Below are 21608 nucleotides of genomic sequence, written 5' to 3'. Positions count from 1 at the left end.
GACAGTGTGCAGCAGGGGCGGATTGGGAACTCAAAGTGGCCCTGGGAAAAACCCTAAATATGGCCCCATGTTGAAGGTGGGTCCAAATTGACAGAAGATGAGACAAATCAAATGGGCAGAGACAACAGAAGTAGGCAGGGCCTGCAATACCATGGTGTAGCACAGAAAACCGCCCCTGCAGAACCAAATACCACAGTGCAGCACATAATACTGCACCCCAACCACAGTATTCAACTGTATCACAGTTGAGTTCAGGAGGGTACCTGTGGCCATTGAGTATCAGATCATTATGTACCTGGCCTGCTGCCATCAAGGGGGCTTCAGTGGCCACCAGAAAGCATCGGAGCATCGGCCCACCAGAAAATTTCCCTGTAGGGTCTATGGCCAATCCGTCCCTTGTGTGCAGGTAGATGGACCCATGTAAACAATGTGAAGCGGTCACAGCGCTCGCATGAGTGATTTAGTCCTTTCAGACAATCGGTGAAGCAGAACACTTGCCAATCTCATATTGATGGTCTATCCTGAGGTATAAATTACCAATATCCTGAATGTGGAAAGCCCCTTTAATATTTATTCAGGTTGTGTACGCATGACTTACATTTTGCCCTATAAACTTGCTTTCATGTGGATTATATTTGCACACTAGTATATCCTTTTATGTTACTGTAGTTCTCATCTAGTAAATATGAAGTCTTTTATATTTTCACAGTAATACTTCCTCTAGATTAACAATTACCAACCGCTCCAGCTGTTGTGAAAGTACAACTCCCAGCATGCTTTAAGAGTTACTAATAGTATATATTGTGCATTGCAAGGGGAATGTGCAGTATAACTGCCAGTGGCATAACTATCGGGGAAGCAGGGGCTCGTTCTGACAAGGGGCCCGGCTGCCCAGAAGCTGTGTCTCAAACAACTTAACAGTCTTAGTTCCAGGATGGGCCCGATCCTTTCACATACTGTGCGTTGACGGTCATATTGGGGGCCCGTGCCTGGCCTGTTGTCCATCATCCGTTCACTAAAAGAAGGCAGCCCACCCCACCTGCATAGATTGATTCCTTATTGGCACTGCTAGACGGTGCCTGCATAGCGCACCGTGCCGCCAGCTAGAGAAAAGTACAAGCGGGCAGGCGCAGCGCACTATGCTAATTAAACCCGCCTACCAAGTTCCTCACCTAAAGAAGGAGGGAGCAACAGGCAGGAGAAGCAGCGCGGCAGGCAAAAGGAGCAGAAAAGCAGCGCACATCACTCGGTTTTTCAGGTATGTGCGCACTGCCTGTGCCCCCCTGGCCCTTGCTTGCACCCCTCTGGCTCTTACCTGCGCCACCCCCCGCCCTTTCCTGCAGGCAAGTTCTGGGCATGAGGAGCAGGAAGGGCAGTGGGAACGCAGGGCAGGGTGGACTAGAAGAGACTGTGGAGTCCCGGACTCTGTGTGAGACTGCGAGAGTAGAGGAAAGCAGGCCAGGTACAGCAGATTGCAGGCAGTGTAGCTGACACATCCACCCCAGCCCCCTGTATTATATGCATCTCTGCTATATTACAGAATAGAAAGCTGGCATTAGAAGGAGTGGGCAGAGGCTGGGACCAGCCTCTGCCCACTACTTCCTGCGCCAGCCTTCTGTAATAAAGCATGCGATACATAGCAGCCTGCCCCTCTGCTCGCTGTTCTGCCATCTACTACTGCTTATTTTGGCACTTTTATATATGCACACGTGATGCCAGGATGATCCTGGGCTGGCATCGGGTGTGCACTTATATGTGCCATAATAAGCACTAGAACACAGCAGAACAGTGGCCAGAAAAGGGGAGGCTGCCACGTATAGCTTGCAGTACATGGCAGCCTTCCCTTTTATGTTTAAAGATAAACATAAAAAAACACATCTTCACTATTAAAATCTAAATACTAAAAACACTAAATACCCCCCCTCCCCAATACACACATACACCAAACAAAAAAAAAGTTAATAACGGCCCATAAACACGACTGTATGGCCTCCGAGACATATGGTCCGTGAGCGGGCCCATACAAAGAATTTTCTGTGGGGCCCAGTCACTTCTAGCTACGCCCCTGATAACTGCCATATTATATAGATGAACTTTAGTGCACATACAACTTTCTTTCTTTCTTTTTGTAGAGAAGACATGAGGTAGATTCCAAAGAGGTTCCCAATAATAAAATACAAGAGAAAGACACAGAACCTGCTCCATATGAGGAGACCAATGCTCTAAATCATTGATAATAGTTCAGAAGCCTAGGGACATCAAGTTACACCTCTACCTCACTCTATAGATGGTGCCCCCTGGTTTTGTGTCTCCACCTATAGAAACCAGTCATGTTTCAGCTGTTGCCATAGTCTAATAATCTCATACTGTGCAATATGACATGTTATTAACTGTCAAAAAAAAAAAATCTAATTACAGATGAATTAGGTGGCTGGAAATGTGACCGTCTCTTCTGTAATGTGTCAGTATGATGAATTTATAGGCTGTTGCTATACAATTACCTTATGAATCTTGTAAAAAGGATCTCTGCATAGCAGAATCCAGTTCAAGTTGCTTCATGTTTAAAAAAAAGTGTATATCTATCTATCTATCTATATATATATATAAAAAAATCTTAAAACAAAAAAATCAAACAGCAGCACTAGTCCAATAGACCACGGGTACAAAATCCACAAAACCGCAGGCTCAGCAGTCAATACAAGACTATATATATCCAAAAACGAGGCAGAACTCCAAAATGAGGAGAAGATAGTGGACCCAGAGGGGTCAATAAAGGGTCCACTATCTTCACTTTATTTTGGAGTGCTGCCTTGTTTTTGGATATATATATATATATATATATATATATATATATATATAACCACACACATACACACACACATACACACATATATATATATATATACACAGTTGCAAGAAAAAGTATGTGAGCCCTTTGTAATGATGAATTGGTCATAAAATGTGATCTGATCTTCATCTAAGTCACAACAATGGACAATCACAGTCTGCTTAAACTAATAACATACAAAGAATTAAATGTTACCATGTTTTTATAGAACACACCATGTAAACATAACAGTGCAGGTGGAAAAAGTATGTAAACCCCTAGACTAATAACATCTCCAAGAGCTAATTGGAGTGAGGCGTCAGCCAACTGGAGTCCAATCAATGAGATGCGATTGGAGGTTTTGGTTACAGCTGCCCTGCCCTATAAAAAACACACCAGTTCTGGGTTTGCTTTTCACAAGAAGGATTGCCTGATGTGCCCGATGCCTCACACGAAAGAGCTCTCAGAAGACCTACGATGAATTATTGACTTGCATAAAGCTGGAAAGGGTTATAAAAGTATCTCCAAAAGCCTTGCTGTTCATCAGTCCACGGTAAGACAAATTGTCTATAAATGAAGAAAGTTCAGCACTGCTGCTACTCTCCCTAGGAGTGGCCATCCTGTAAAGATGACTGCAAGAGCACAGCACAGACTGCTCAACGAGGTGAAGAAGAATCCTAGAGTGTCAGGTAAAGACTTACAAAAGTCTCTGGCATATGCCAACATCCCTGTTAGCGAATCTACGATACGTAAAACACTAAACAAGAATGGATTTCATGGGAGGTTACCACAGAGGAAGCCACTGATGTCCAAAAAAAACATTGCTGCACGTTTACAGTTTGCACAAGAGCACCTGGATGTTCCACAGCAGTACTGGCAAAATATTCTGTGGACAGATGAAACCAAAGTGGAGTTGTTTGGAAGAAACACACAACACCATGTGTGGAGAAAAAGAGGCACAGCACACCAACATCAAAACCTCATCCCAACTGTGAAGTATGGTGGTGGGGGCATCATGGTTTAGGGCTGCTTTGCTGCGTCAGGGCCTGGCCAGATTGCTATCATCGAAGGAAAAATGAATTCCCAAGTTTATCAAGACATTTTGCAGGAGAACTTAAGGCCATCTGTCCACCAGCTGACGCTCAACAGAAGATGGGTGCTGCAACAGGACAACGCATAAGCATAAAAGTAAATCAACAACAGAATGGCTTAAACAGAAGAAAATATGCCTTCTGGAGTGGCCCAGTCCGAGTCCTGACCTCAACCTGATGCTGTGGCATGACCTCAAGAAAGCGATTCACACCAGAAATCCCAAGAATATTGCTGAACTGAAACTGTTCTGTAAAGAGGAACGGTCAAGAATTACTCCTGACCGTTGTGCACGTCTGATCTGCAACTACAGGAAACGTTTAGTTGAAGTTATTGCTGCCAAAGAAGGTTCAACCAGTTATAAAATCCAAGGGTTCACATACTTTTTCCACCTGCACTGTGAATGTTTACATGGTGTGTTCAATAAAAACATGGTAACATTTAATTCTTTGTGTGTTATTAGTTTAAGCAGACTGTGATTGTCTATTGTTGTGACTTAGACGAGGATCAGATCACATTTTATGACCAATTTGTGCAGAAATCCATATCATTCCAAAAGGTTTACATACTTTTTCTTGCAACTGTATATATTGCATGGTCATTTTAATGGGGGTTGCAATCATAACAGAACCCCCTAATGCCACGCCTTTCCCATAGCCACATATACATATATCCCAGCCATCCCTTATCTAGAAGGACAGTTCCAGATTCCATCTGCTGCCTGGGATAGGTTGTCACATGTTTCCATTTCAACTGTATCTATGTCCACCAACATTGCAGGATGATCAAAGATTTCCCCACTGCTAGAACTCCAAGTCATCAGCTGTTATTTTTGGGGGAACCTGGTTATAAAAGTGTTCAATTCCCCTACAGTGCCCCCACAGGAGACATGAAGCATTACAGGGTAAAACATTCAAATCAATGATCTGTGTGTGGCATTTCTGTGCATTATACTTACTCATTAAAGGAAACCTGTCATCAGGTTTATGCTGCCCATACTAACGGCAGTATAAAGTAGAGACAGGTGAGTTGATTTCAGCGGTCTGTCATTTAAAAGTAAGTGGTTGCCAAGAGCCAACATCACAATAATTGTAGACTGGGCCTGGAAAAGAGTCACGGCCACCTGAGAAGAGTCATGGTTATTATTAAATTCCTGCTCTCCCTGCCCACCTGCTGATGACTGACAGTCTTCTACTTGACAATCATCAGCAGATGGGTGAGAGTGCAGAATATTATGTATAACCAGGACTCTTCTCAAGATTTGACTCTTTTCAAGGCCTGAGCTGTAATGATTATGATGCTGGTTCTCAGCAACCACTTACTTTTAGCTCATGAGTGACACACCGCTGAAATCAGCATTTCTGTCACTATGTTATGCTGCCCCCAGTGAGGTCAGCAAAAAATTGATGACAGGTTCCCTTTAAAGGGGCACTAAAATTTTGAGTCTATCTTCTCTCCATCTACTGTGCAATACACTGTATTATTCCCTGTTATCAGCCATTTCTTGCTGTAATGGTCTTCAATAGAATGATTGCTTAGGGTTGTACCTATAGGGGTTGCTGTGGTAGTGGTGGCACCTGGGCCCTGGTGTCCGATGGCCTCAAAGGCCTCTCTAAAACACAATAAGGCATCAGTATTATTCACAGACACTTGGTAGAGGCCCAAGAGCTCCAATGTATGCCTCTTGTTTAGGCCCATGGTCTCCAACCTATGGCCTTCTACTTCCAATTGATATAAAACAGCATGCTGAGGGTTGTCATTTCACAGCAGCCAAAGAATGGAGACGACTGGTATGGACCAACTTTTACCCCAATGTCTGAGAACCTCAATGAACATTTACATACAATTATATTAGTAGCTCATCTTAGAACGTTTATTTCATGTTTAGCAATGGATGCTGGACCACTGAACATTTTCCTGATAATCGGTAATTGCGAATATATTAGTTGGGTATCTGAAATTGTGGACCATTAGAAATTATATTACAAGATATTTTGAAATACAACTTACAGAATGTGCAGTGAGCATATAGAATGTACCCCTGACCCCCCTGATAAGGTGTAATGGCCTCCTTGCCTGAGAAGCTATAGAGAGTCTAGCACCAAATATGGCTTTTTGTCCAGTAACTAGTGATTGTAATCTGGGATCACACTTTTCTGTTCCAGCATTTACAGTCTGTATAAATCTAAGTCCCTGATGGTTTATACAATGGACTATTCTGCAGATGAGCTGGAGAAACAGCAGAGACATTTCCAAGTAAAGATATGAAGCAGATCTCATGATAAAACATTTTACAGCTTCACGTGAGCACATTTCCTATGGAACAAATACTGCCCTATAGGGCCAAGGTAATGTTATCATATACAGCTTACAATATAAAGGAGGAATAAAATAATAAAAAAGACCACCATTTCTGGCAAACAGTTACAGGAAAGTTTGGTGGCAACCAATTTCATACTTACCAACTCTGCAGTTGGTAAAGTAGGGACAAGTTGACCCCCCACCCCAGGTACACTCCTCAACCGAGCAGGACTGCCCATTTTCAGGCCATGATTTGCAGAGACTGTCTCTGAAAATTAGGCTGAAGACAGGAACCTGAGGAGAAAATGAAAACTACCTGGTATAATTTAGTACTATATGGTATTATAGTATTAGAGTATGAGGGAACCATAAGGTAGAATTAGGTGAGCTCTACTTTGTATTAGTAGACAATATTATTTGGAAACTGCACATTATTTGAACACAATATTGTGGTTATTGTGGGCTGTATATGCCACTGCTATCTTGGCGTTATATGGTGGGTACAACATCATTATGTGGTCTAAAAGTATAAGAAAAAATAAAAATGGCAAGTTACTTTGTTTGCTGCCAAGGCCCCAATCTATATACAACCATAAGTGGCCATGTGGAAGAAGTATGATGCCAACCTGATTCATAGCAGATGTATGGAATACCTGTATAGTTGTGCTCCAACCTAAATCAGACATATCCTACAGACACATCATACATATCTATGGCTAGAATTTCCCTTTAAGGATACAGTACCTTACTATAAGTGCACCCAACTAGTAAAAACATATTTTACATTATAGTTTTCCAAACAAAATGTCTAAAAGCACTTTATAGTAACTGAACGTGTTGCACTTCCTAAGCCAACAGATCACCATAAAATAAACCATCAGATGACTTACTATAAACCTAAAAGCCAAAAACCAGAGCAAAACCATCAGCAGTCTAAAAACAGCAATAATATCATAATAATAGAATAACAGCCTAATTGTAAGAAACAATGCAGGCTGCACATATTCAACTCATTACGGCCAAACCACAGAGTTTAGAGGGGGCAAGAAAAATTAAGTACACAAGTAAAGAGGAACTGGTGGGCGTTATTCCAATTATGGGGTTATAGGCAGGTTGTAGCTGTAGGAGGTCGCACCGGGTCCCCTCTGCCACATATGAAGACATCAGTATTATACATGGCACATAGTAGATGAAGGATTTAGATACAGACTTACAAATGTTCCACCTCTGATATTTGTATTATTGAGAACAGAAAAAAAACCAGCCATACTCACACCCCCCCATGAGCAGCTCCTCTCCGGATGTCTCTACGTTTCTGCCAAAATTCTCCCACCAGTCCACCAAAAATCCTTCTTTAGAGCCATATGTCTAGATAGAGCCAGGGTCACTACCAGCGTAATATTAGGGCAGCTGTATAGGAAATGCTGTATATTTTGTAAAGCTGTGAACAATTTGCAACCACAGGAAACTTGCAAGAGTATTTCAAAACACGAAGGAAACGGTTCCTCAGACGTGTTGTTTTGGATTGTTCAAAGCCCCCCTTACCTTCCCTGCTTCCTTGCTATGCATGGACTGTGCATACTTCATATTAAAGGGAATGTGTCATCAGAAAAATGACTTATTCAAGCTTTTGTGTTAAAGATATACGTTTTAGAATTTTTTTTTTCTTTTACATTTTCTATATATCTTTGAGAGACACAATGGGCAGGATAAGACGCTATGGCAGAGTTTTCTAGGCATGTTCTATGACCTGTGCAGAGGTCAGGAGGGAGTAGATAAGCTGTGATATCACCTATTGGGAATGGTGGATCTTGTGTTATCTATAGGCCCTAGATGAAACTTCTCTCTGAGATGTGGTAAATTTTGCTAACCGCAAACCCAAACATTTGCACATTCCAGGGCGGCAAATATGGAGCCTAATTTATTTCAGTTTTTGCCCCAAATGTCCCTTAAATTAGTAATTATAATTTTTGATAACATTTTATACTGCACTATTTATTTTTTCTCTTAAATTTAATAAAAACATGTTTACAAAAATACATTTTAATCTCTACATTCTCCAGAGGATAAGAGCAGATCTGAACTCTCGTGGAAACGGTGTCATATTTCTTAATTTATCTAAATGACAGGAAATTTCTCAGAGCTGGGAAATGTCAACTTCTTTCTTGTAGGCAAGGTTCCCTCGTCTTTGTGAAAAGGACTTTTTGTTTTCAAAGCTGAGGAAAGACTCAGCTACAGCACATGTCTGCAACAATGGAGAGTAATTCCTAATCCTAATGTATTTATGTTTAACCCATTAGCCAGTCAATGCACCACAAAAGCCTTCAGTTATGTCAGGGGCAAGAGAGTAAAGAGGGTAAACTAAGATGATGTAAAATAGTGTGTGTCACTGCTGAGTGGAGACTGACTGTCCATTCTTCAGTGTCCTGTGTTACAACTGTATTCCTGGCATTGACAGATTCTACTGGATTAAAATAAAAAGGGTCTGTTTTATTTCCAGAAAAAGCGCCACTCTTGTCCTTTGGTTGTGTCAGGTATTGCAGCTTAGTCTCGTTCAATTAAATACTGCAATTACCAGTGACAACCTACGGACAAGAGTGGCACTGTTTCTGGGGAAAAAAGAGCCTTTATTTGATTCCTTAAAATCCTTTAAGAAACAATGCTGCCTCAGTTACAGACCAATCTATAGTTATAACTGTTTGACCAGTCTACATTTCCCAAACGTGACCAAAAATGGTAGCCATTGCTGCTCCTGCAGATGTTGTCACCTACTGTTTTCCCCAATCTGGGTGACCAAACTGAATGAACATTGACAAGGTGAAAGGAGGGAGTGGCAAAGAGTGAAACGCAGAGGTGAAACTAGGAAGCTAGGCCCGCCACTCAGTGCCCTGAGCACCTCAATATCATAAAAGTATGAATTTCTCAAAGACAGCACATTGGATTGCTGCAAGAGAGGGGTCTTTGCCTCAGCATGATCAACCCTCCCAGGCAGCATGCCTGGTTTTCTATGGTTGTTCTTGCTGACATATGCTCTTGCTAAAAACTTGGGTCAGAGCTTTCTATCAGTACCCAACGTGTATGACCCTTTCCTGTTCTTTGCCATAGACACACAACAGAGATTGACCTTTCACTTTCTACAGCGAGTGGAGTACGCCCATGCATGTCAACGTCCTTCTACTGAGGGCCAAACTGCCATTCAGAGTACAATTCATCTGAGCAGTACTGATGAAAAATGGCCCCTCTCACCGCAGTTTCATAGCCCTGAACAGTTTCCTTTTTCAACAAACCAAAATAAGGATCTGAGCAAGTCTGAACTGTTCCAGTACCCTATCGTGCATGCTGCTATGAGCGGGAACTAAACTTTGCTTCCTTTTAACCCTTCAGACGCTGCATCATTTCTGTGCTGGGCAACAATCTTTTACAGATGCATTTTTTGTGGTTCTTCCCGTGATCGTGACAACTAGAGATGAGTGAATTTATATAAAAAAGTTCAATTCGGCCGAGTCGGCGAATTTTACAAAGAAATTTGCTTTGTGACGAAGTTTGTCACGAAGCGCATTTTTTTGTAAGTAGCAGGTGCAATGACAGGGAGCAGCCATAGAGCCGCCCTCCGTCATTGTACCCCTCAGGTGCCGCATTCATACATGATTGCATCATCTGAGTGTAAAAACGGTGTGAAATTAACATAACATATTTTTTTTTTAATCAAACTTAACGCCTCCATTTGCTCGCGACGGGCCGGCCGTCTCCATCTTGCTTGAAGATCTGGAGCGAAATCTTGCGCAGCGCGAGATTACGTCATCACGCCGGGATTTCGGCCGAGATCTTCAATCAAGATGGAGGCTGGCAGGCCCGTCGTGAGCAAATAGAAGAAGCAAGTATGATTTATTTTTTTTGTTTTTAACACTATTTCAGGTTAAATCGATTTGCTAACACGAATTTGAGGCAAATCAAATTTATCCTGAAATTCAGATCGAATTCCACTTCGTGGGATGTGATTTGCTCATCTCTATTGACCACCATTCACGGTCACTGATGCCAGAATTGACAAAACCTGGTAGAAATATCAGAAGCTGAGGACGGAGCAGAGGAAACCAAGTATTTCTTCCTGAAGTTTTCCCATCTCAAACAATAATGCATAGGATATGCCTTATACGTGCGGTTCCTGCCTCTGGTATCTAGCAAAAGAATAAATGGGAAAGTGTAGGACATAAAAAACAGGGTCTAATTTGTTTATTTTTTTCCTCCCCTGCTCCTGGACAAGATGGCAAATGCAGAACAGAAGAGGAAAAGGACCTGAAGGAAATTCACATACAGAGGCGTAGACTTGGACCAGCTGCTTGTATGTCCTATCAGCAGATCATGCAGCTGTACTCTGCCTGTCAACGCAAAAACAGGGGTCAAATGGAACTCTCTTCTGAAGCATCTGCACAGGGCTAAGGAGGAAGATCTTCCCATTGAGAAACCAGAGGTCATAAAGACTCATCTGAGAGACTTGATCATGTTACCAGAAATGGAAGGAAACATGGTGGGAGTCTACAAAGGGAAATCCTTCAACATAGCTGAAATGAAGCCCAAGATGTTTGGCCATTACCTGGGCGAGTTTTCTACCACTTACAAGTACAGTGATCCGGAGGGGAGGCGAAGAGGTTAATGGGATTGTCAGTGGCTATGCTGGCCATAGTAGTGCTCACAGTTCATAATGGCAATCTCCCCCTTTGGTGCTCCTTGGTGCTGTGCAGTGACTGAAGGGCACACAGTTTCTTGCCTTCAGGCACACCCTGGTGTTGGGGCCCCTACCTGGTGGTAGTTGGGGTGCCCTAGATGTTAGGTGTTGCTCTTTTTGCAAGGCAGGGGTCAGGTGCAATAGCCAGCGAAGGTGAAGTCAGGCCAGTTGGTATTAATAAATAAGTCTCACTTTACAAAAGTGCAGTCTAGGAGTAGTAGTACACCTTACAATAACAAGGCACAATTGCAAGGCATGTAATTCAGTGAAATCCTTTCCCAATAGCAGTGTATGGACAGCAGCAATGATGGAGGTTGTAGTACTCTATCTCCTTGTCTCTCTAAAATCCCCCAACAGAACCATAGGCTGGCAATGAGGTTCTTGTGAAATGTTTCTGCAGTTCCCAGGCTAAGGGGAGCAGATTTAAGATACAGCTGTGAAAAGGTGCATTAGCCATGTTCCCTCACGCAGCATTAAAGAGGTTCTACAGTTTGTTTTAACTGATGATCTATCCTCTGGATAGATCATCAGCATCTGATTGGCAGAGGTCTGACACCCGGAACCCCCGCCGATCAGCTGTTTGAGAAGGCAGCGGCGCTTAGCAGTGCCTCGGCCTTCTCACTGTTTACCGCAGGGCCAGTGACGTCACGACTTGTATCAACTGGCCTGGGCGGGGCTAAGCTCCATTCAAGTGAACAGAGCTTAGCCCCGCCCAGGCCAGTGATACTAGTCGTGACGTCACTGGGCCTGCGGTAAACAGTGAGACGGCCGTGGAGCTGCTGGAGCGCCGCTGCCTTCTCAAATAGTTGATCGGCAGGGGTCCCGGGTGTCGGACTCCTGCCGATCAGAATCTGATGATCTATCTAGAGGATAGATCATCAGTTAAAATAAACTGTAGAACACCTTTAAGGTCTCTCTGTCATATCTGCGCAAAATATCTTGCTCACTGAGTCCAATGCACTGCCTTGCAGATTTTGGACCTTCTGATTTCTTTCTCTCTGGATCAGTTTTAATGGTAATGTAGCGTATTCGTATTTGGCTGTAGAAGTCCTGGTGATGAAGGTTCTCTGAGCTTGGGCCTAGATCTTAAGAACTGGCACATATACGTCCTCACTGTAGCACAGCTAAGAACAGACTCTCTAACCAGGGGCGGAACCAGGTCCATCTCCTGGTAACCTAACAGAATGAGTCAAGGATTCAACCAATAATTGTCCATACAATGCTATTTGGTACACAAATATGGTAAATTTAACTCAGCAATATACATTACAGGCACGGCAGTCTTGATATTGGTGCCACTTACTCTTCCAGGTTTATTCCACTGAAGGAATCTGCCTACATTGTAACTAAAGCTGGTCTTTAAAAAAAAAAAAAAAAAAAAAGGGTCTGCTGTCTTTTTCCCCCAAGAAGCAGTGTCATCCTGGTCCATGGACTGTCTCTGGTATTACAGTTCAACCCTAGTCATCAAAGTGAAGCTGAGCTGCAATACCAGACAAAAACCAAATACATTGATGTGATTGAAGACCAATATCCTGATCCTTTTTAGAGCATTTTTTTCTTCACAATGACTAACAATAAAATGACTTCATTCAATATTACTTTATTTTAGTGTCTTGGAGACACAGGGCCAGTCTTCCCATAATGCATTGCTCTAGCGTGACCTACATGACCGTTTTGTGAAAACCCAACCTGTTCTATTCATCTGTCAAAGTAAATTAGCACAAGGGATGAATAAGAGACGCCCTGCGCCTCAGAAATAAAGGGAAGGCTCTATTTGACACTAAGGCCAAGAGTCCTTCTTGCACAATAACAAGTGATTTTAGGAGCAGCTCTCAGAAGACCTTTGAAATCATTTTCTAAGAGGCCGATATCAGAAGTGGAGGCCATGGCGGCTTTATCCAACTCCAGGATGGAAAATCAATATTTATGAATCAGCATCAAGGGAGCTGAGAAAGGCACAATTATAAGTAATGCATTTGTTAAATGAACTGAATGTCATTTTATAGTGTACAGTTAGGAAGGACAAGAAGCAAATCAAAGACCTTCCCCTTATCTGCTCAAATCAACCTCACATTCCTTTTACAACCCCATTCACTTATAACCAAATCACAACCATCTCCAAATCCCCAGTGCCACAGTTGACGACAGTTGAATTTATTGAAAGAACCTTATATATTGTTTAGTGGAATTCTGTAAAGAGAAAAAAAAACATAAGACTGGCTTCAGAATATTGTAACACAAGTTCATTTTCCCCCTTTTTTCTGCTTAAACGCATGTACACCATAGTCTATATGTTCACACTTTAAACAGAGCCCAAACATAACTTATTATAAAACATTTTCAACCTGTATATTAATTTATAAAGCACAAGGCAAGGTTTTTATCACACTGCTGACATGACCTTCACTCTAACCAGATGCGCTTAATTTGCAGCAATCATTAATAAACTACTCCAAAAGTAAGTGAGTATTTGATTAAGTACAGAGAGAAACCTATTAAATGTGTAATTTATTAAAAATAAAACATACAGCCTGCTAGCACGACACTTAAATAACTACATTATTACAATGCCATCTGCTGGGCAAATTATAATATACAGTTCATACCCATCCATTTAACTACCAACTCTCTCTCCCATCTATCTCGATCTTCTATCTATCTATGTACAGTCAGGTCCATAAATATTGGGACATAGACACAATTCTAACATTTTTGGTTCTATACACCACCACAATGGATTTGAAATGAAACAAACAAGATGTGCTTTAACTACAGACTGCCAGATTTAATTTGAGGGTATTTACATCCAAATCAGGTGAACGGTGCAGGAATTACAACAGTTTGCAGATGTGCCTCCCACTTGTTAAGGAACCAAAAGTAATGGGACAATTGGCTTCTCAGCTGTTTCATGGCCAGGTGTGCGTTATTCCCTCATTATCTCAATTACAATGAGCAGATAAAAGGTCCAGAGTTGATTTCAAGTGTGCTATTTGCATTTGGAATCTGTTGCTGTCAACTCTCAAGATGAGATCCAAAGAGCTGTCACTATCAGTGAAGCAAGCCATCATTAGGCTGAAAAAACACAACAAACCCATCAGAGAGATAGCAAAAACATTAGGCGTGGCCAAAACAACTGTTTGGAACATTCTTAAAAATAAGGAACGCATCGGTGAGCTTAGCAACACCAAAAGACCCGGAAGACCACAGAAAACAACTGTGGTGGATGACCGAAGAATTCTTTCCCTGGTGAAGAAAACCCCCTTCACAGTTGGCCAGATCAAGAACACTCTCTAGGAGGTTGGTGTATGTGTGTCAAAGTCAACAATCAAGAAAAGACGTCACTAGAGTGAATACAGAGGGTTCACCACAAGATGTAAACCACTGGTGAACCTCAAAAACAGGAAGGCCAGATTAGAGTTTGCCAAACGACATCTAAAAAAGCCTTCACAGTTCTGGAACAAGGTCCTATGGACAGATGAGACCATGATCAACTTGTACCAAAGTGATGGGAAGAGAAGAGTATGGAGAAGGAAAGGAACTGCTCATGATCTTAAGCATACCACCTCATCAGTGAAGCATGGTGGTGGTAGTGTCATGGCGTGGGCATGTATGGCTGTCAATGGAACTGGTTCTTTTGTATTTATTGATGATGTGACTGCTAACAAAAGCACCAGGATGAATTCTTAAGTGTTTCGGGCAATATTATCTGCTCATATTCAGCCAAATGCTTCAAAACTCATTGGATGGCGCTTCACAGTGCAGATGGACAATGACCCAAAGCATACTGCAAAAGCGACCAAAGAGTTTTTTAAGGGAAAGAAGTGGAATGTTATACAATGGCCAAGTCAATCACCTGACCTGAATCTGATTGAGCATGCATTTTACTTGCTGAAGACAAAACTGAAGGGAAAATGCCCCAAGAACCAGCAGGAACTGAAGACAGTTGCAGTAGACGCCTGGCAGAGCATCACCAGGGATGAAACCCAGCGTCTGGTGAGGTCTATGCGTTCCAGACTTCATGCTGTAATTGACTGCAAAGGATTTGCAACCAAGTATTAAAAAGTGAAAGTTTGATTTATGATTAATCTTATGTCCCATTACTTTTGGTCCCTTAACAAGTGGGAGGCACATATGCAAACTGTTGTAATTCCTACACAGTTCACCTGATTTGGATGTAAATACCCTCAATTTAAAGCTGACAGTCTGCAGTTAAAGCACATCTTGTTAGTTAAATTTCAAATATATTGTGGTTGTGTATAGAGCCAAAAATGTTAAAATTGTGTCGATATCCCAATATTTATGGACCTGACTGTATCTATCTATCTTGATCTTCTATCTATCTATCTATCTATCTATCACAAAGAGATCCACGGCACTTCCTTATATAGAAAAGTGTATATTTTTTCACCAATCTCAGCGTTTCGGTCCACACACTGGAAACTTTCTCAAGCAGTTATACAAACAGTGGGTACACAGAACATATAAAAAGGGTGATCAATATAAATAAATTATCAATTTATTGTGTGACAAAAATCAATTTACAGTGAATATACAAATGTAAAATTCATGATTATAAAATATATCCCATATTATATGATACAGGTACATGATTTGGAGCCCTAAACAGATTAAACAAATTGATCCCCTTTCAACCTTGAATCAATTCAAAACTATCTTACAGTACTTGAATACAACACAGGTCACTTGCAGTCATATACAGTATAAAATACAGTAAAGTTACATCCAGTAACTCACAGGCAACATCAACTCTGATTGGAATCCTTCACTTTCCTTGTGTTTTTTATTGCCCACACCACCATGGCAATTTCTCCTGACAACTAAGCTGGCAACATTGCAAAATTAAATCGGACTCCAGATCAGACCCCTGATGTAATACAGGCTAAAGACCGGATACCTAAGTTAATTGAAACCTCAGAGAAGAACTCAATAGTCAGGAGGGAAGAAGCCCGATAAAGATACATGTTTCTCTAATAAGATATAGTACGCTTCTCAACATTGAAATTGCAACACCAAGAAGGAAAAGTTGTGGAATTATGGAAATCACAGGATCGATAGACATGTTTAAAATATGCAAATGATAAAAATGGACAACAAAATATTGAAAACATCTTGATTTATTCAGTTACAAGTATGAGCGCCATGTGCATAAATACATGCACTTACATGCCTTGGCATTCTATCAATGAGGCCATTAATGGCTGTCTGAAGAATGTTCTACCATGTTGAATGCACTTTGGCATACAAATCATCAAGATCCACTGCTGGCAGTTCCCTTTGTTATTGCCGACCAATGATGTCTTATATGTACTCAATGGGAGACAGGGCCAGTGACACTGCAGGCCAGGGTAGCATGTTCAGGCCATGTAGGTTGCTCACAGTAGCATGAGCAACATTCAATCTCACATTGTCCTTTTGAAAAATGGCTCCTAGGACACGTTGATGACATGGCTATACCACTGGTTCTATGACCAAATCAATGTAATGTCAAGTTGTTCGTGTGCCTGAAATGAAGACAAGAGAGGTCCAGCTACTGTACAATATGTCACCCCACACCGTAATCCTGGGAATAGGACCAGTAAGACGTTTGTTTGTGAAGGCTTCTTCATGGTGTTCCCCACGTGGGATCCAGACCAATCTTCAGCTATCATTGTGTCCAACACAAAAGCGGGAATAAACGCTGAAGAGGATTGACCTCCATTCCATCCTCCAATGCGTTTTTGCTGTAGACCATGATAGCTTTTAAGAGCGGTGGTGTGAGGCCAATGGAAAACCTATAGCTGAATGTCTGGCTTGTAGCCCAAAGTTGTGCAAACACCTTCTGATGGTTTGTGTAGACACTGTTTGCCGTCCTAGGCTTGATATGTGACATCCAGTTTAGCTTGCAGTACCGAATAGATCAATACAGGCCTGTCTTCTATTCAGATCCATCTGTGCAAAGGCTCCCTTTGTCACGTTCGGGTGTGGGAGGGAAACACCACACCAAAACATAGGAGGTAGAGAGGTGAGGGAATAAGGCCTGGAAACTAGGGAAAGAATATGGACACCTTCTAGTAAAACCCTAATCAAAGTCCTGACTAACTACCAGTATGAACAGACCCCAGAGGTAGGCGAGTTCATACACAGGAATACCTAATGTCCTAACTCACGCTATAGGACCCTGGTACTAATGTTAGGACTGAGACAACCTGTTCCTCCAAAAGGAAGGACGAACAGGAGTCTTCCTCGGGCCTTAATACAAATGACAGGGAAATGCAACACAAATACAAAAGGGAAAGAAAAAACACTTAACTTCAAGTGCCTATGGCAGCACCAGGAGCTCAGCCGAGATCCACACACCAGCTATCCACAACTCAAACTGCCACCTGTCGCGGGAATGTCCATGACACCCTTCTATGCAACTCTTGACTGTCATTGCAGTTCGTTGTTGTTCTCCCAACCACCAGTGCAAACAACATAGAACGATGCTAATATCTCAGACTAGGCATCTAGTGATCTGCCTGAGTGATAAACCAAGGTATCACAGTTCAAGGATTGTCACCCTCTTAGTTTCTGACAAGTTGCAATAACTGGGATCAACAAACAGGAGGTATTGCGCAATCATCGTATTTTTGTTGTTTCATGTGGCTAAAAAAAATTGCTATCAATCTGGCGTTTATACCCCTCCCTCATGCCACATATTGGAGCTACAGTAGGTGCTTGAAATGTATCTCGGTAACACCTGCTACTTCCTCGATTCGCATAACCTTACCTTTTGTCCTTCTTGGTGTGGCAATTTAATTGTTGAGGCCGAAGTATATAAGTTTCTTATCTTCGTTTGAACGACAGAATTATGGAAAGTTACTCTTTAAGCTGTACATTTTTATTGCTTATCTTAATTGCTGCAACATATTGGCAGGGCTAATGTGAAGGCAACAGCATGTTACAATACTAAAAAGTGCGAACAGAAAACCCTCAAATCATTAAAAGGTTTTGTAACTGGCAAACGTATCCAAGTTTAAGTGGCTGAAAGTGTTAAGAAAGGAAAAAAAATCGAATATGTTATATTACAAGATACTGTACAAGTACTGTATATTAGCCATTTCAACACTTTCAGCCACTTGAGTGTGTATCTTTCAGATCCATGTAGCAGAGAGTTATCCACTCCACCAAATGTTCTTTTTCACGGAGGGAACGGTAAAAATCAACCTAATTTATTGATTTGATGACAGTTTTCAATATGCCTCTACATACTGATATCTTTCATCAACAGCAAGCTATTTTTTGGGAAGTCTTAGGGCTGTTTCACACGAGCAGATGCCGTGCGTGACATCCGCTCCGTGAATGACAGCCAAGACCCGATGCAGACTGCAGAGGCACCGAGCAGTAACATGACTGATAACGCTCCGTGCCTCTCTGTGATCTCTTTACTATGAAATCACAGTGAGATAAAGTTGTCACTGTGATTTCGTAGTAAAGAGATCACAGAGAGGCACGGAGCATTATCAATCATGTTAATGCTCCGTGCTTCTGCTGTCCGCATCGGGTCTTGGCTGTCATTCACGGAGTGGATGCCACGCACGGCATCCGCTCGTGTGAAACAGCCCTTACAGTGTAAAAAACTTCAGGGTTTAGAAATGGATACGATGATACATCTTTCTTTTTTCCCGAAAAAATAGATAAAATAGAGTTCACATTTTTAAAGCGGACTCTGTAAAATTTGGAGCCAATTAATTTCATAATATACCTTTACGGTAGTCTTCACAACATTTTTCTAATACATCCACAAATACTATGTGTGGACATTCTGTCTGCAGCCACCACTAGGGTGAGCGTAGGAGCTTGCTAAAGACTATTTTTTTTTCTGTATTACTATACAATATATAAACAATATTCAGTAGTCTCCCTCTAGAGGTGGCTTTAAATAACCAGTTTTCCAATCGATTCCTACCATGTGCGTTTCCTAGAAGCTGGTGGCTGATCCATTTGTGAAGCAATATTCAATATGATGGACTATTATTACCAACAACATTTATTAATCATCTCTGGGATGACCATTTATTGGAAAACTGTATTCTGGGACCTCAAATTTGCAACCAAATTCAACGTGCTTGGTTGACTGTTTCTTTAATAGGGGTCAGGGGACCTCTGAAATGTAGGTTCCCCACCTATGGGTATATGCTGCTAATACATCATAAATGTCTCTAGTTGCAATCTCCCTTTAAGTGATTGACCTTTCTTAACCATAACTAACCCTTTCATCTTAACCTAATAAAATTGGATATCATTTTTAGGTAAGGAAATTGTAAGGGGTGAACTTGTTGATCATGCAAAATTAAGTTTTTTATTTGGTTGGAATTCCTCTTTATTTAATTTTTTTATTTTATGCACTTATATAGCGCTACTAAATTCTGCAGCACTTCACAGACATTAGCTTCCAACTGTCCCCAATGGGTCTCACAATCAGTATGTCTTTGGAGTGTGGGAGGAAACCAGAGAACCCGGAGGAAACCCATGCAAAAACACAGGGAGAACATACAAACTCCATGCAGATGTTGTCCTTGGTCAGATTCGAACCTAGGACCACAGCGCTGCAAGGCAACAGTGCTAACCAGGTGCGAGCCACCGTGCTGCCCGCTTTGAAATAATTTCTTTGAGAACACACTTTGAGACCAGTTTAATAAATGACTCTTATCTAAAATGCATTCCAAGATTAGCAAATCTTGAACAGAGCACCAAGTACACACAGGCAGCAAAGTCAAATCCTCAGGCTGCCTACTGCCACATGAGAGAAAACTTAACACCTTCCCACCCTGCGCCTGTGTCATCAGCAGTAGGTGTTGGCTGTAACATACAGATAATATCCTGCTGCAAAAGCTTGGATCCGGGATAACTCTGATCTTGGCTATTCAGTCCTTTAGATTCTGCGTTCAATAGCGACCTTGGCATCTAAGCTGTTGGGGGGGGGGGGGGGGGGGTCACACCAACAGCACCCCGACAACTCGAGTGTGGATTGCTGACAGATTCTCACGGCAGTTGGGAGGCTAATGAAAGTCACCAGGTTTGTCATCTTTGAACTCCTTTTAGACCCTGCTAAAAAACTGTTGAACTGACACTGGCATAATACAATGCAATAATGCTGCAATGAAGCAATCGCATGGTCCCTAGCAGGACTAAAAAAAAATTAAGAAAAAAAAGCAAAAAAACTTTTTTTTTTCTTTTCCATTAGGCACATATAAATTGTATGGCTTACCAAGAACTTTTCAGGTATTGCTTTTCGTTTTTTATATTAGGGGTGTTTATACCCCTAATATAAAAAACGAAAAGCAATACCTGAAAAGTTTTTTTATCCTGCCTGCCCAAAAAGAAAAAAAAACATTGATATTTTTTTTTTCCTGAAATGGTACTAATAAAAAATATAGCTCATCCTGCAAAAAAGCCATAAAACATTTGTTTTCTCAAGCTGCAACTTGACCATCACTTGATCACAGGTTTGATAAATGAGGCCCAATAAGGATTGTCCTGTACAAACCACACAAGGGAAATAGGTTTGTGTTTTTCATGTCCCATTGTGTATATATTGTAGGGCCACCTGACTCCCCTGGCTATTTGTTTTCTTGAAGAATTGGTGTGACTAGCAGATGCTCCCCTTGTACCCTTCCTAGAGAATAACAAACAGAAGAACCGAAAGACAAACACTTACCTGTGTTATCACAGTGACAGGATGAAAGAGCTTGGCACCTGGGGCAGGCCACCTCCAAGGACATGGCTTCATTCCAAGTTCCCAACCATAAAATATAATTAGACACTATTGCCGACTATGATGATCATAATGAGAGCTCCCATGACCAAAAATGTCACATTTTAAAGCAAAAACTCCAAAGACTAAAAGGACAATGACAGAGCTGTAGAGATCTTGTGCTCTGCAAACTTTCCTATGTAACTGCTTGAAAAATACAGGTCTTGGGAACACCCAAGGTGAATCAGGGATGGAATATATTAATCTCCCAAGAAATAACAAGGGAACAGGAGGAGCTTTAGATATCATGAGTCATGACCTTCCATTAAGTTTCTGGCAGGTATATAAGTATTTAATGATAAGTTACCAAGAAGATAATAATGGTTGATTATTATAACTCTTTCCATTATAAACGTATATAACTGTATAAAATAGTAAAGTAGCTCAATACAGGTCCACATACAGTGGAGGAAATAATTATTTGACCCCTCACTGATTTTGTAAGTTTGTCCAATGACAAAGAAATGAAAAGTCTCAGAACAGTATCATTTCAATGGTAGGTTTATTGTAACAGTGGCAGATAGCACATCAAAAGGAAAATCGAAAAAATAACATTAAATAAAAGATAGCAACTGATTTGCATTTCATTGAGTGAAATAAGTATTTGAACCCTCTAACAAAAAAAGACTTAATACTTGGTGGAAAAACCCTTGTTTGCAAGCACAGAGGTCAAACGTTTCTTGTAATTGATGACCAAGTTTGCGCACATTTTAGGAGGAATGTTGGTCCACTCCTCTTTGCAGATCATCTCTAAATCCCTAAGGTTTCGAGGCTGTCTCTGTGCAACTCTGAGCTTGAGCTCCCTCCATAGGTTTTCGATTGGATTAAGGTCCGGAGACTGACTAGGCCACTCCATGACCTTAATGTGC

General features: G+C 41.5%; 1 protein-coding gene and 1 pseudogene across 3 annotated transcripts in view; one reads left to right on the top strand and one right to left on the bottom strand.

The window, feature by feature from the left end:
- Window positions 1-21608, bottom strand: part of FGD4 (FYVE, RhoGEF and PH domain containing 4) — a 150513-nt gene that overhangs the window by 109903 nt on the left and 19002 nt on the right. Inside the window, exon 1 of one of the 3 annotated variants that reach the window (XM_044281151.1) lies at window positions 20644-20919. The exons of 1 other annotated variant lie outside the window; for it this stretch is intronic. In XM_044281151.1, coding sequence (XP_044137086.1) covers window positions 20644-20707 — 64 coding nt within the window. In that variant the 5' untranslated portion in view covers window positions 20708-20919. Of the gene's footprint in view, window positions 1-7491; window positions 7623-20643; window positions 20920-21608 lie in introns of those variants that run through there. One more of the 3 variants, XM_044281153.1, reaches the window with a different exon arrangement.
- On the top strand, window positions 10482-13229 carry LOC122928376 (annotated as a pseudogene).

The sequence above is a fragment of the Bufo gargarizans genome, chromosome 2 (genome assembly GCF_014858855.1).
Source record: "Bufo gargarizans isolate SCDJY-AF-19 chromosome 2, ASM1485885v1, whole genome shotgun sequence".
Lineage (NCBI taxonomy): Eukaryota > Metazoa > Chordata > Amphibia > Anura > Bufonidae > Bufo > Bufo gargarizans.
The sequence above is the reverse complement of the archived record's forward strand: the minus strand, read 5'-3'. Positions and strand labels throughout refer to the sequence as shown.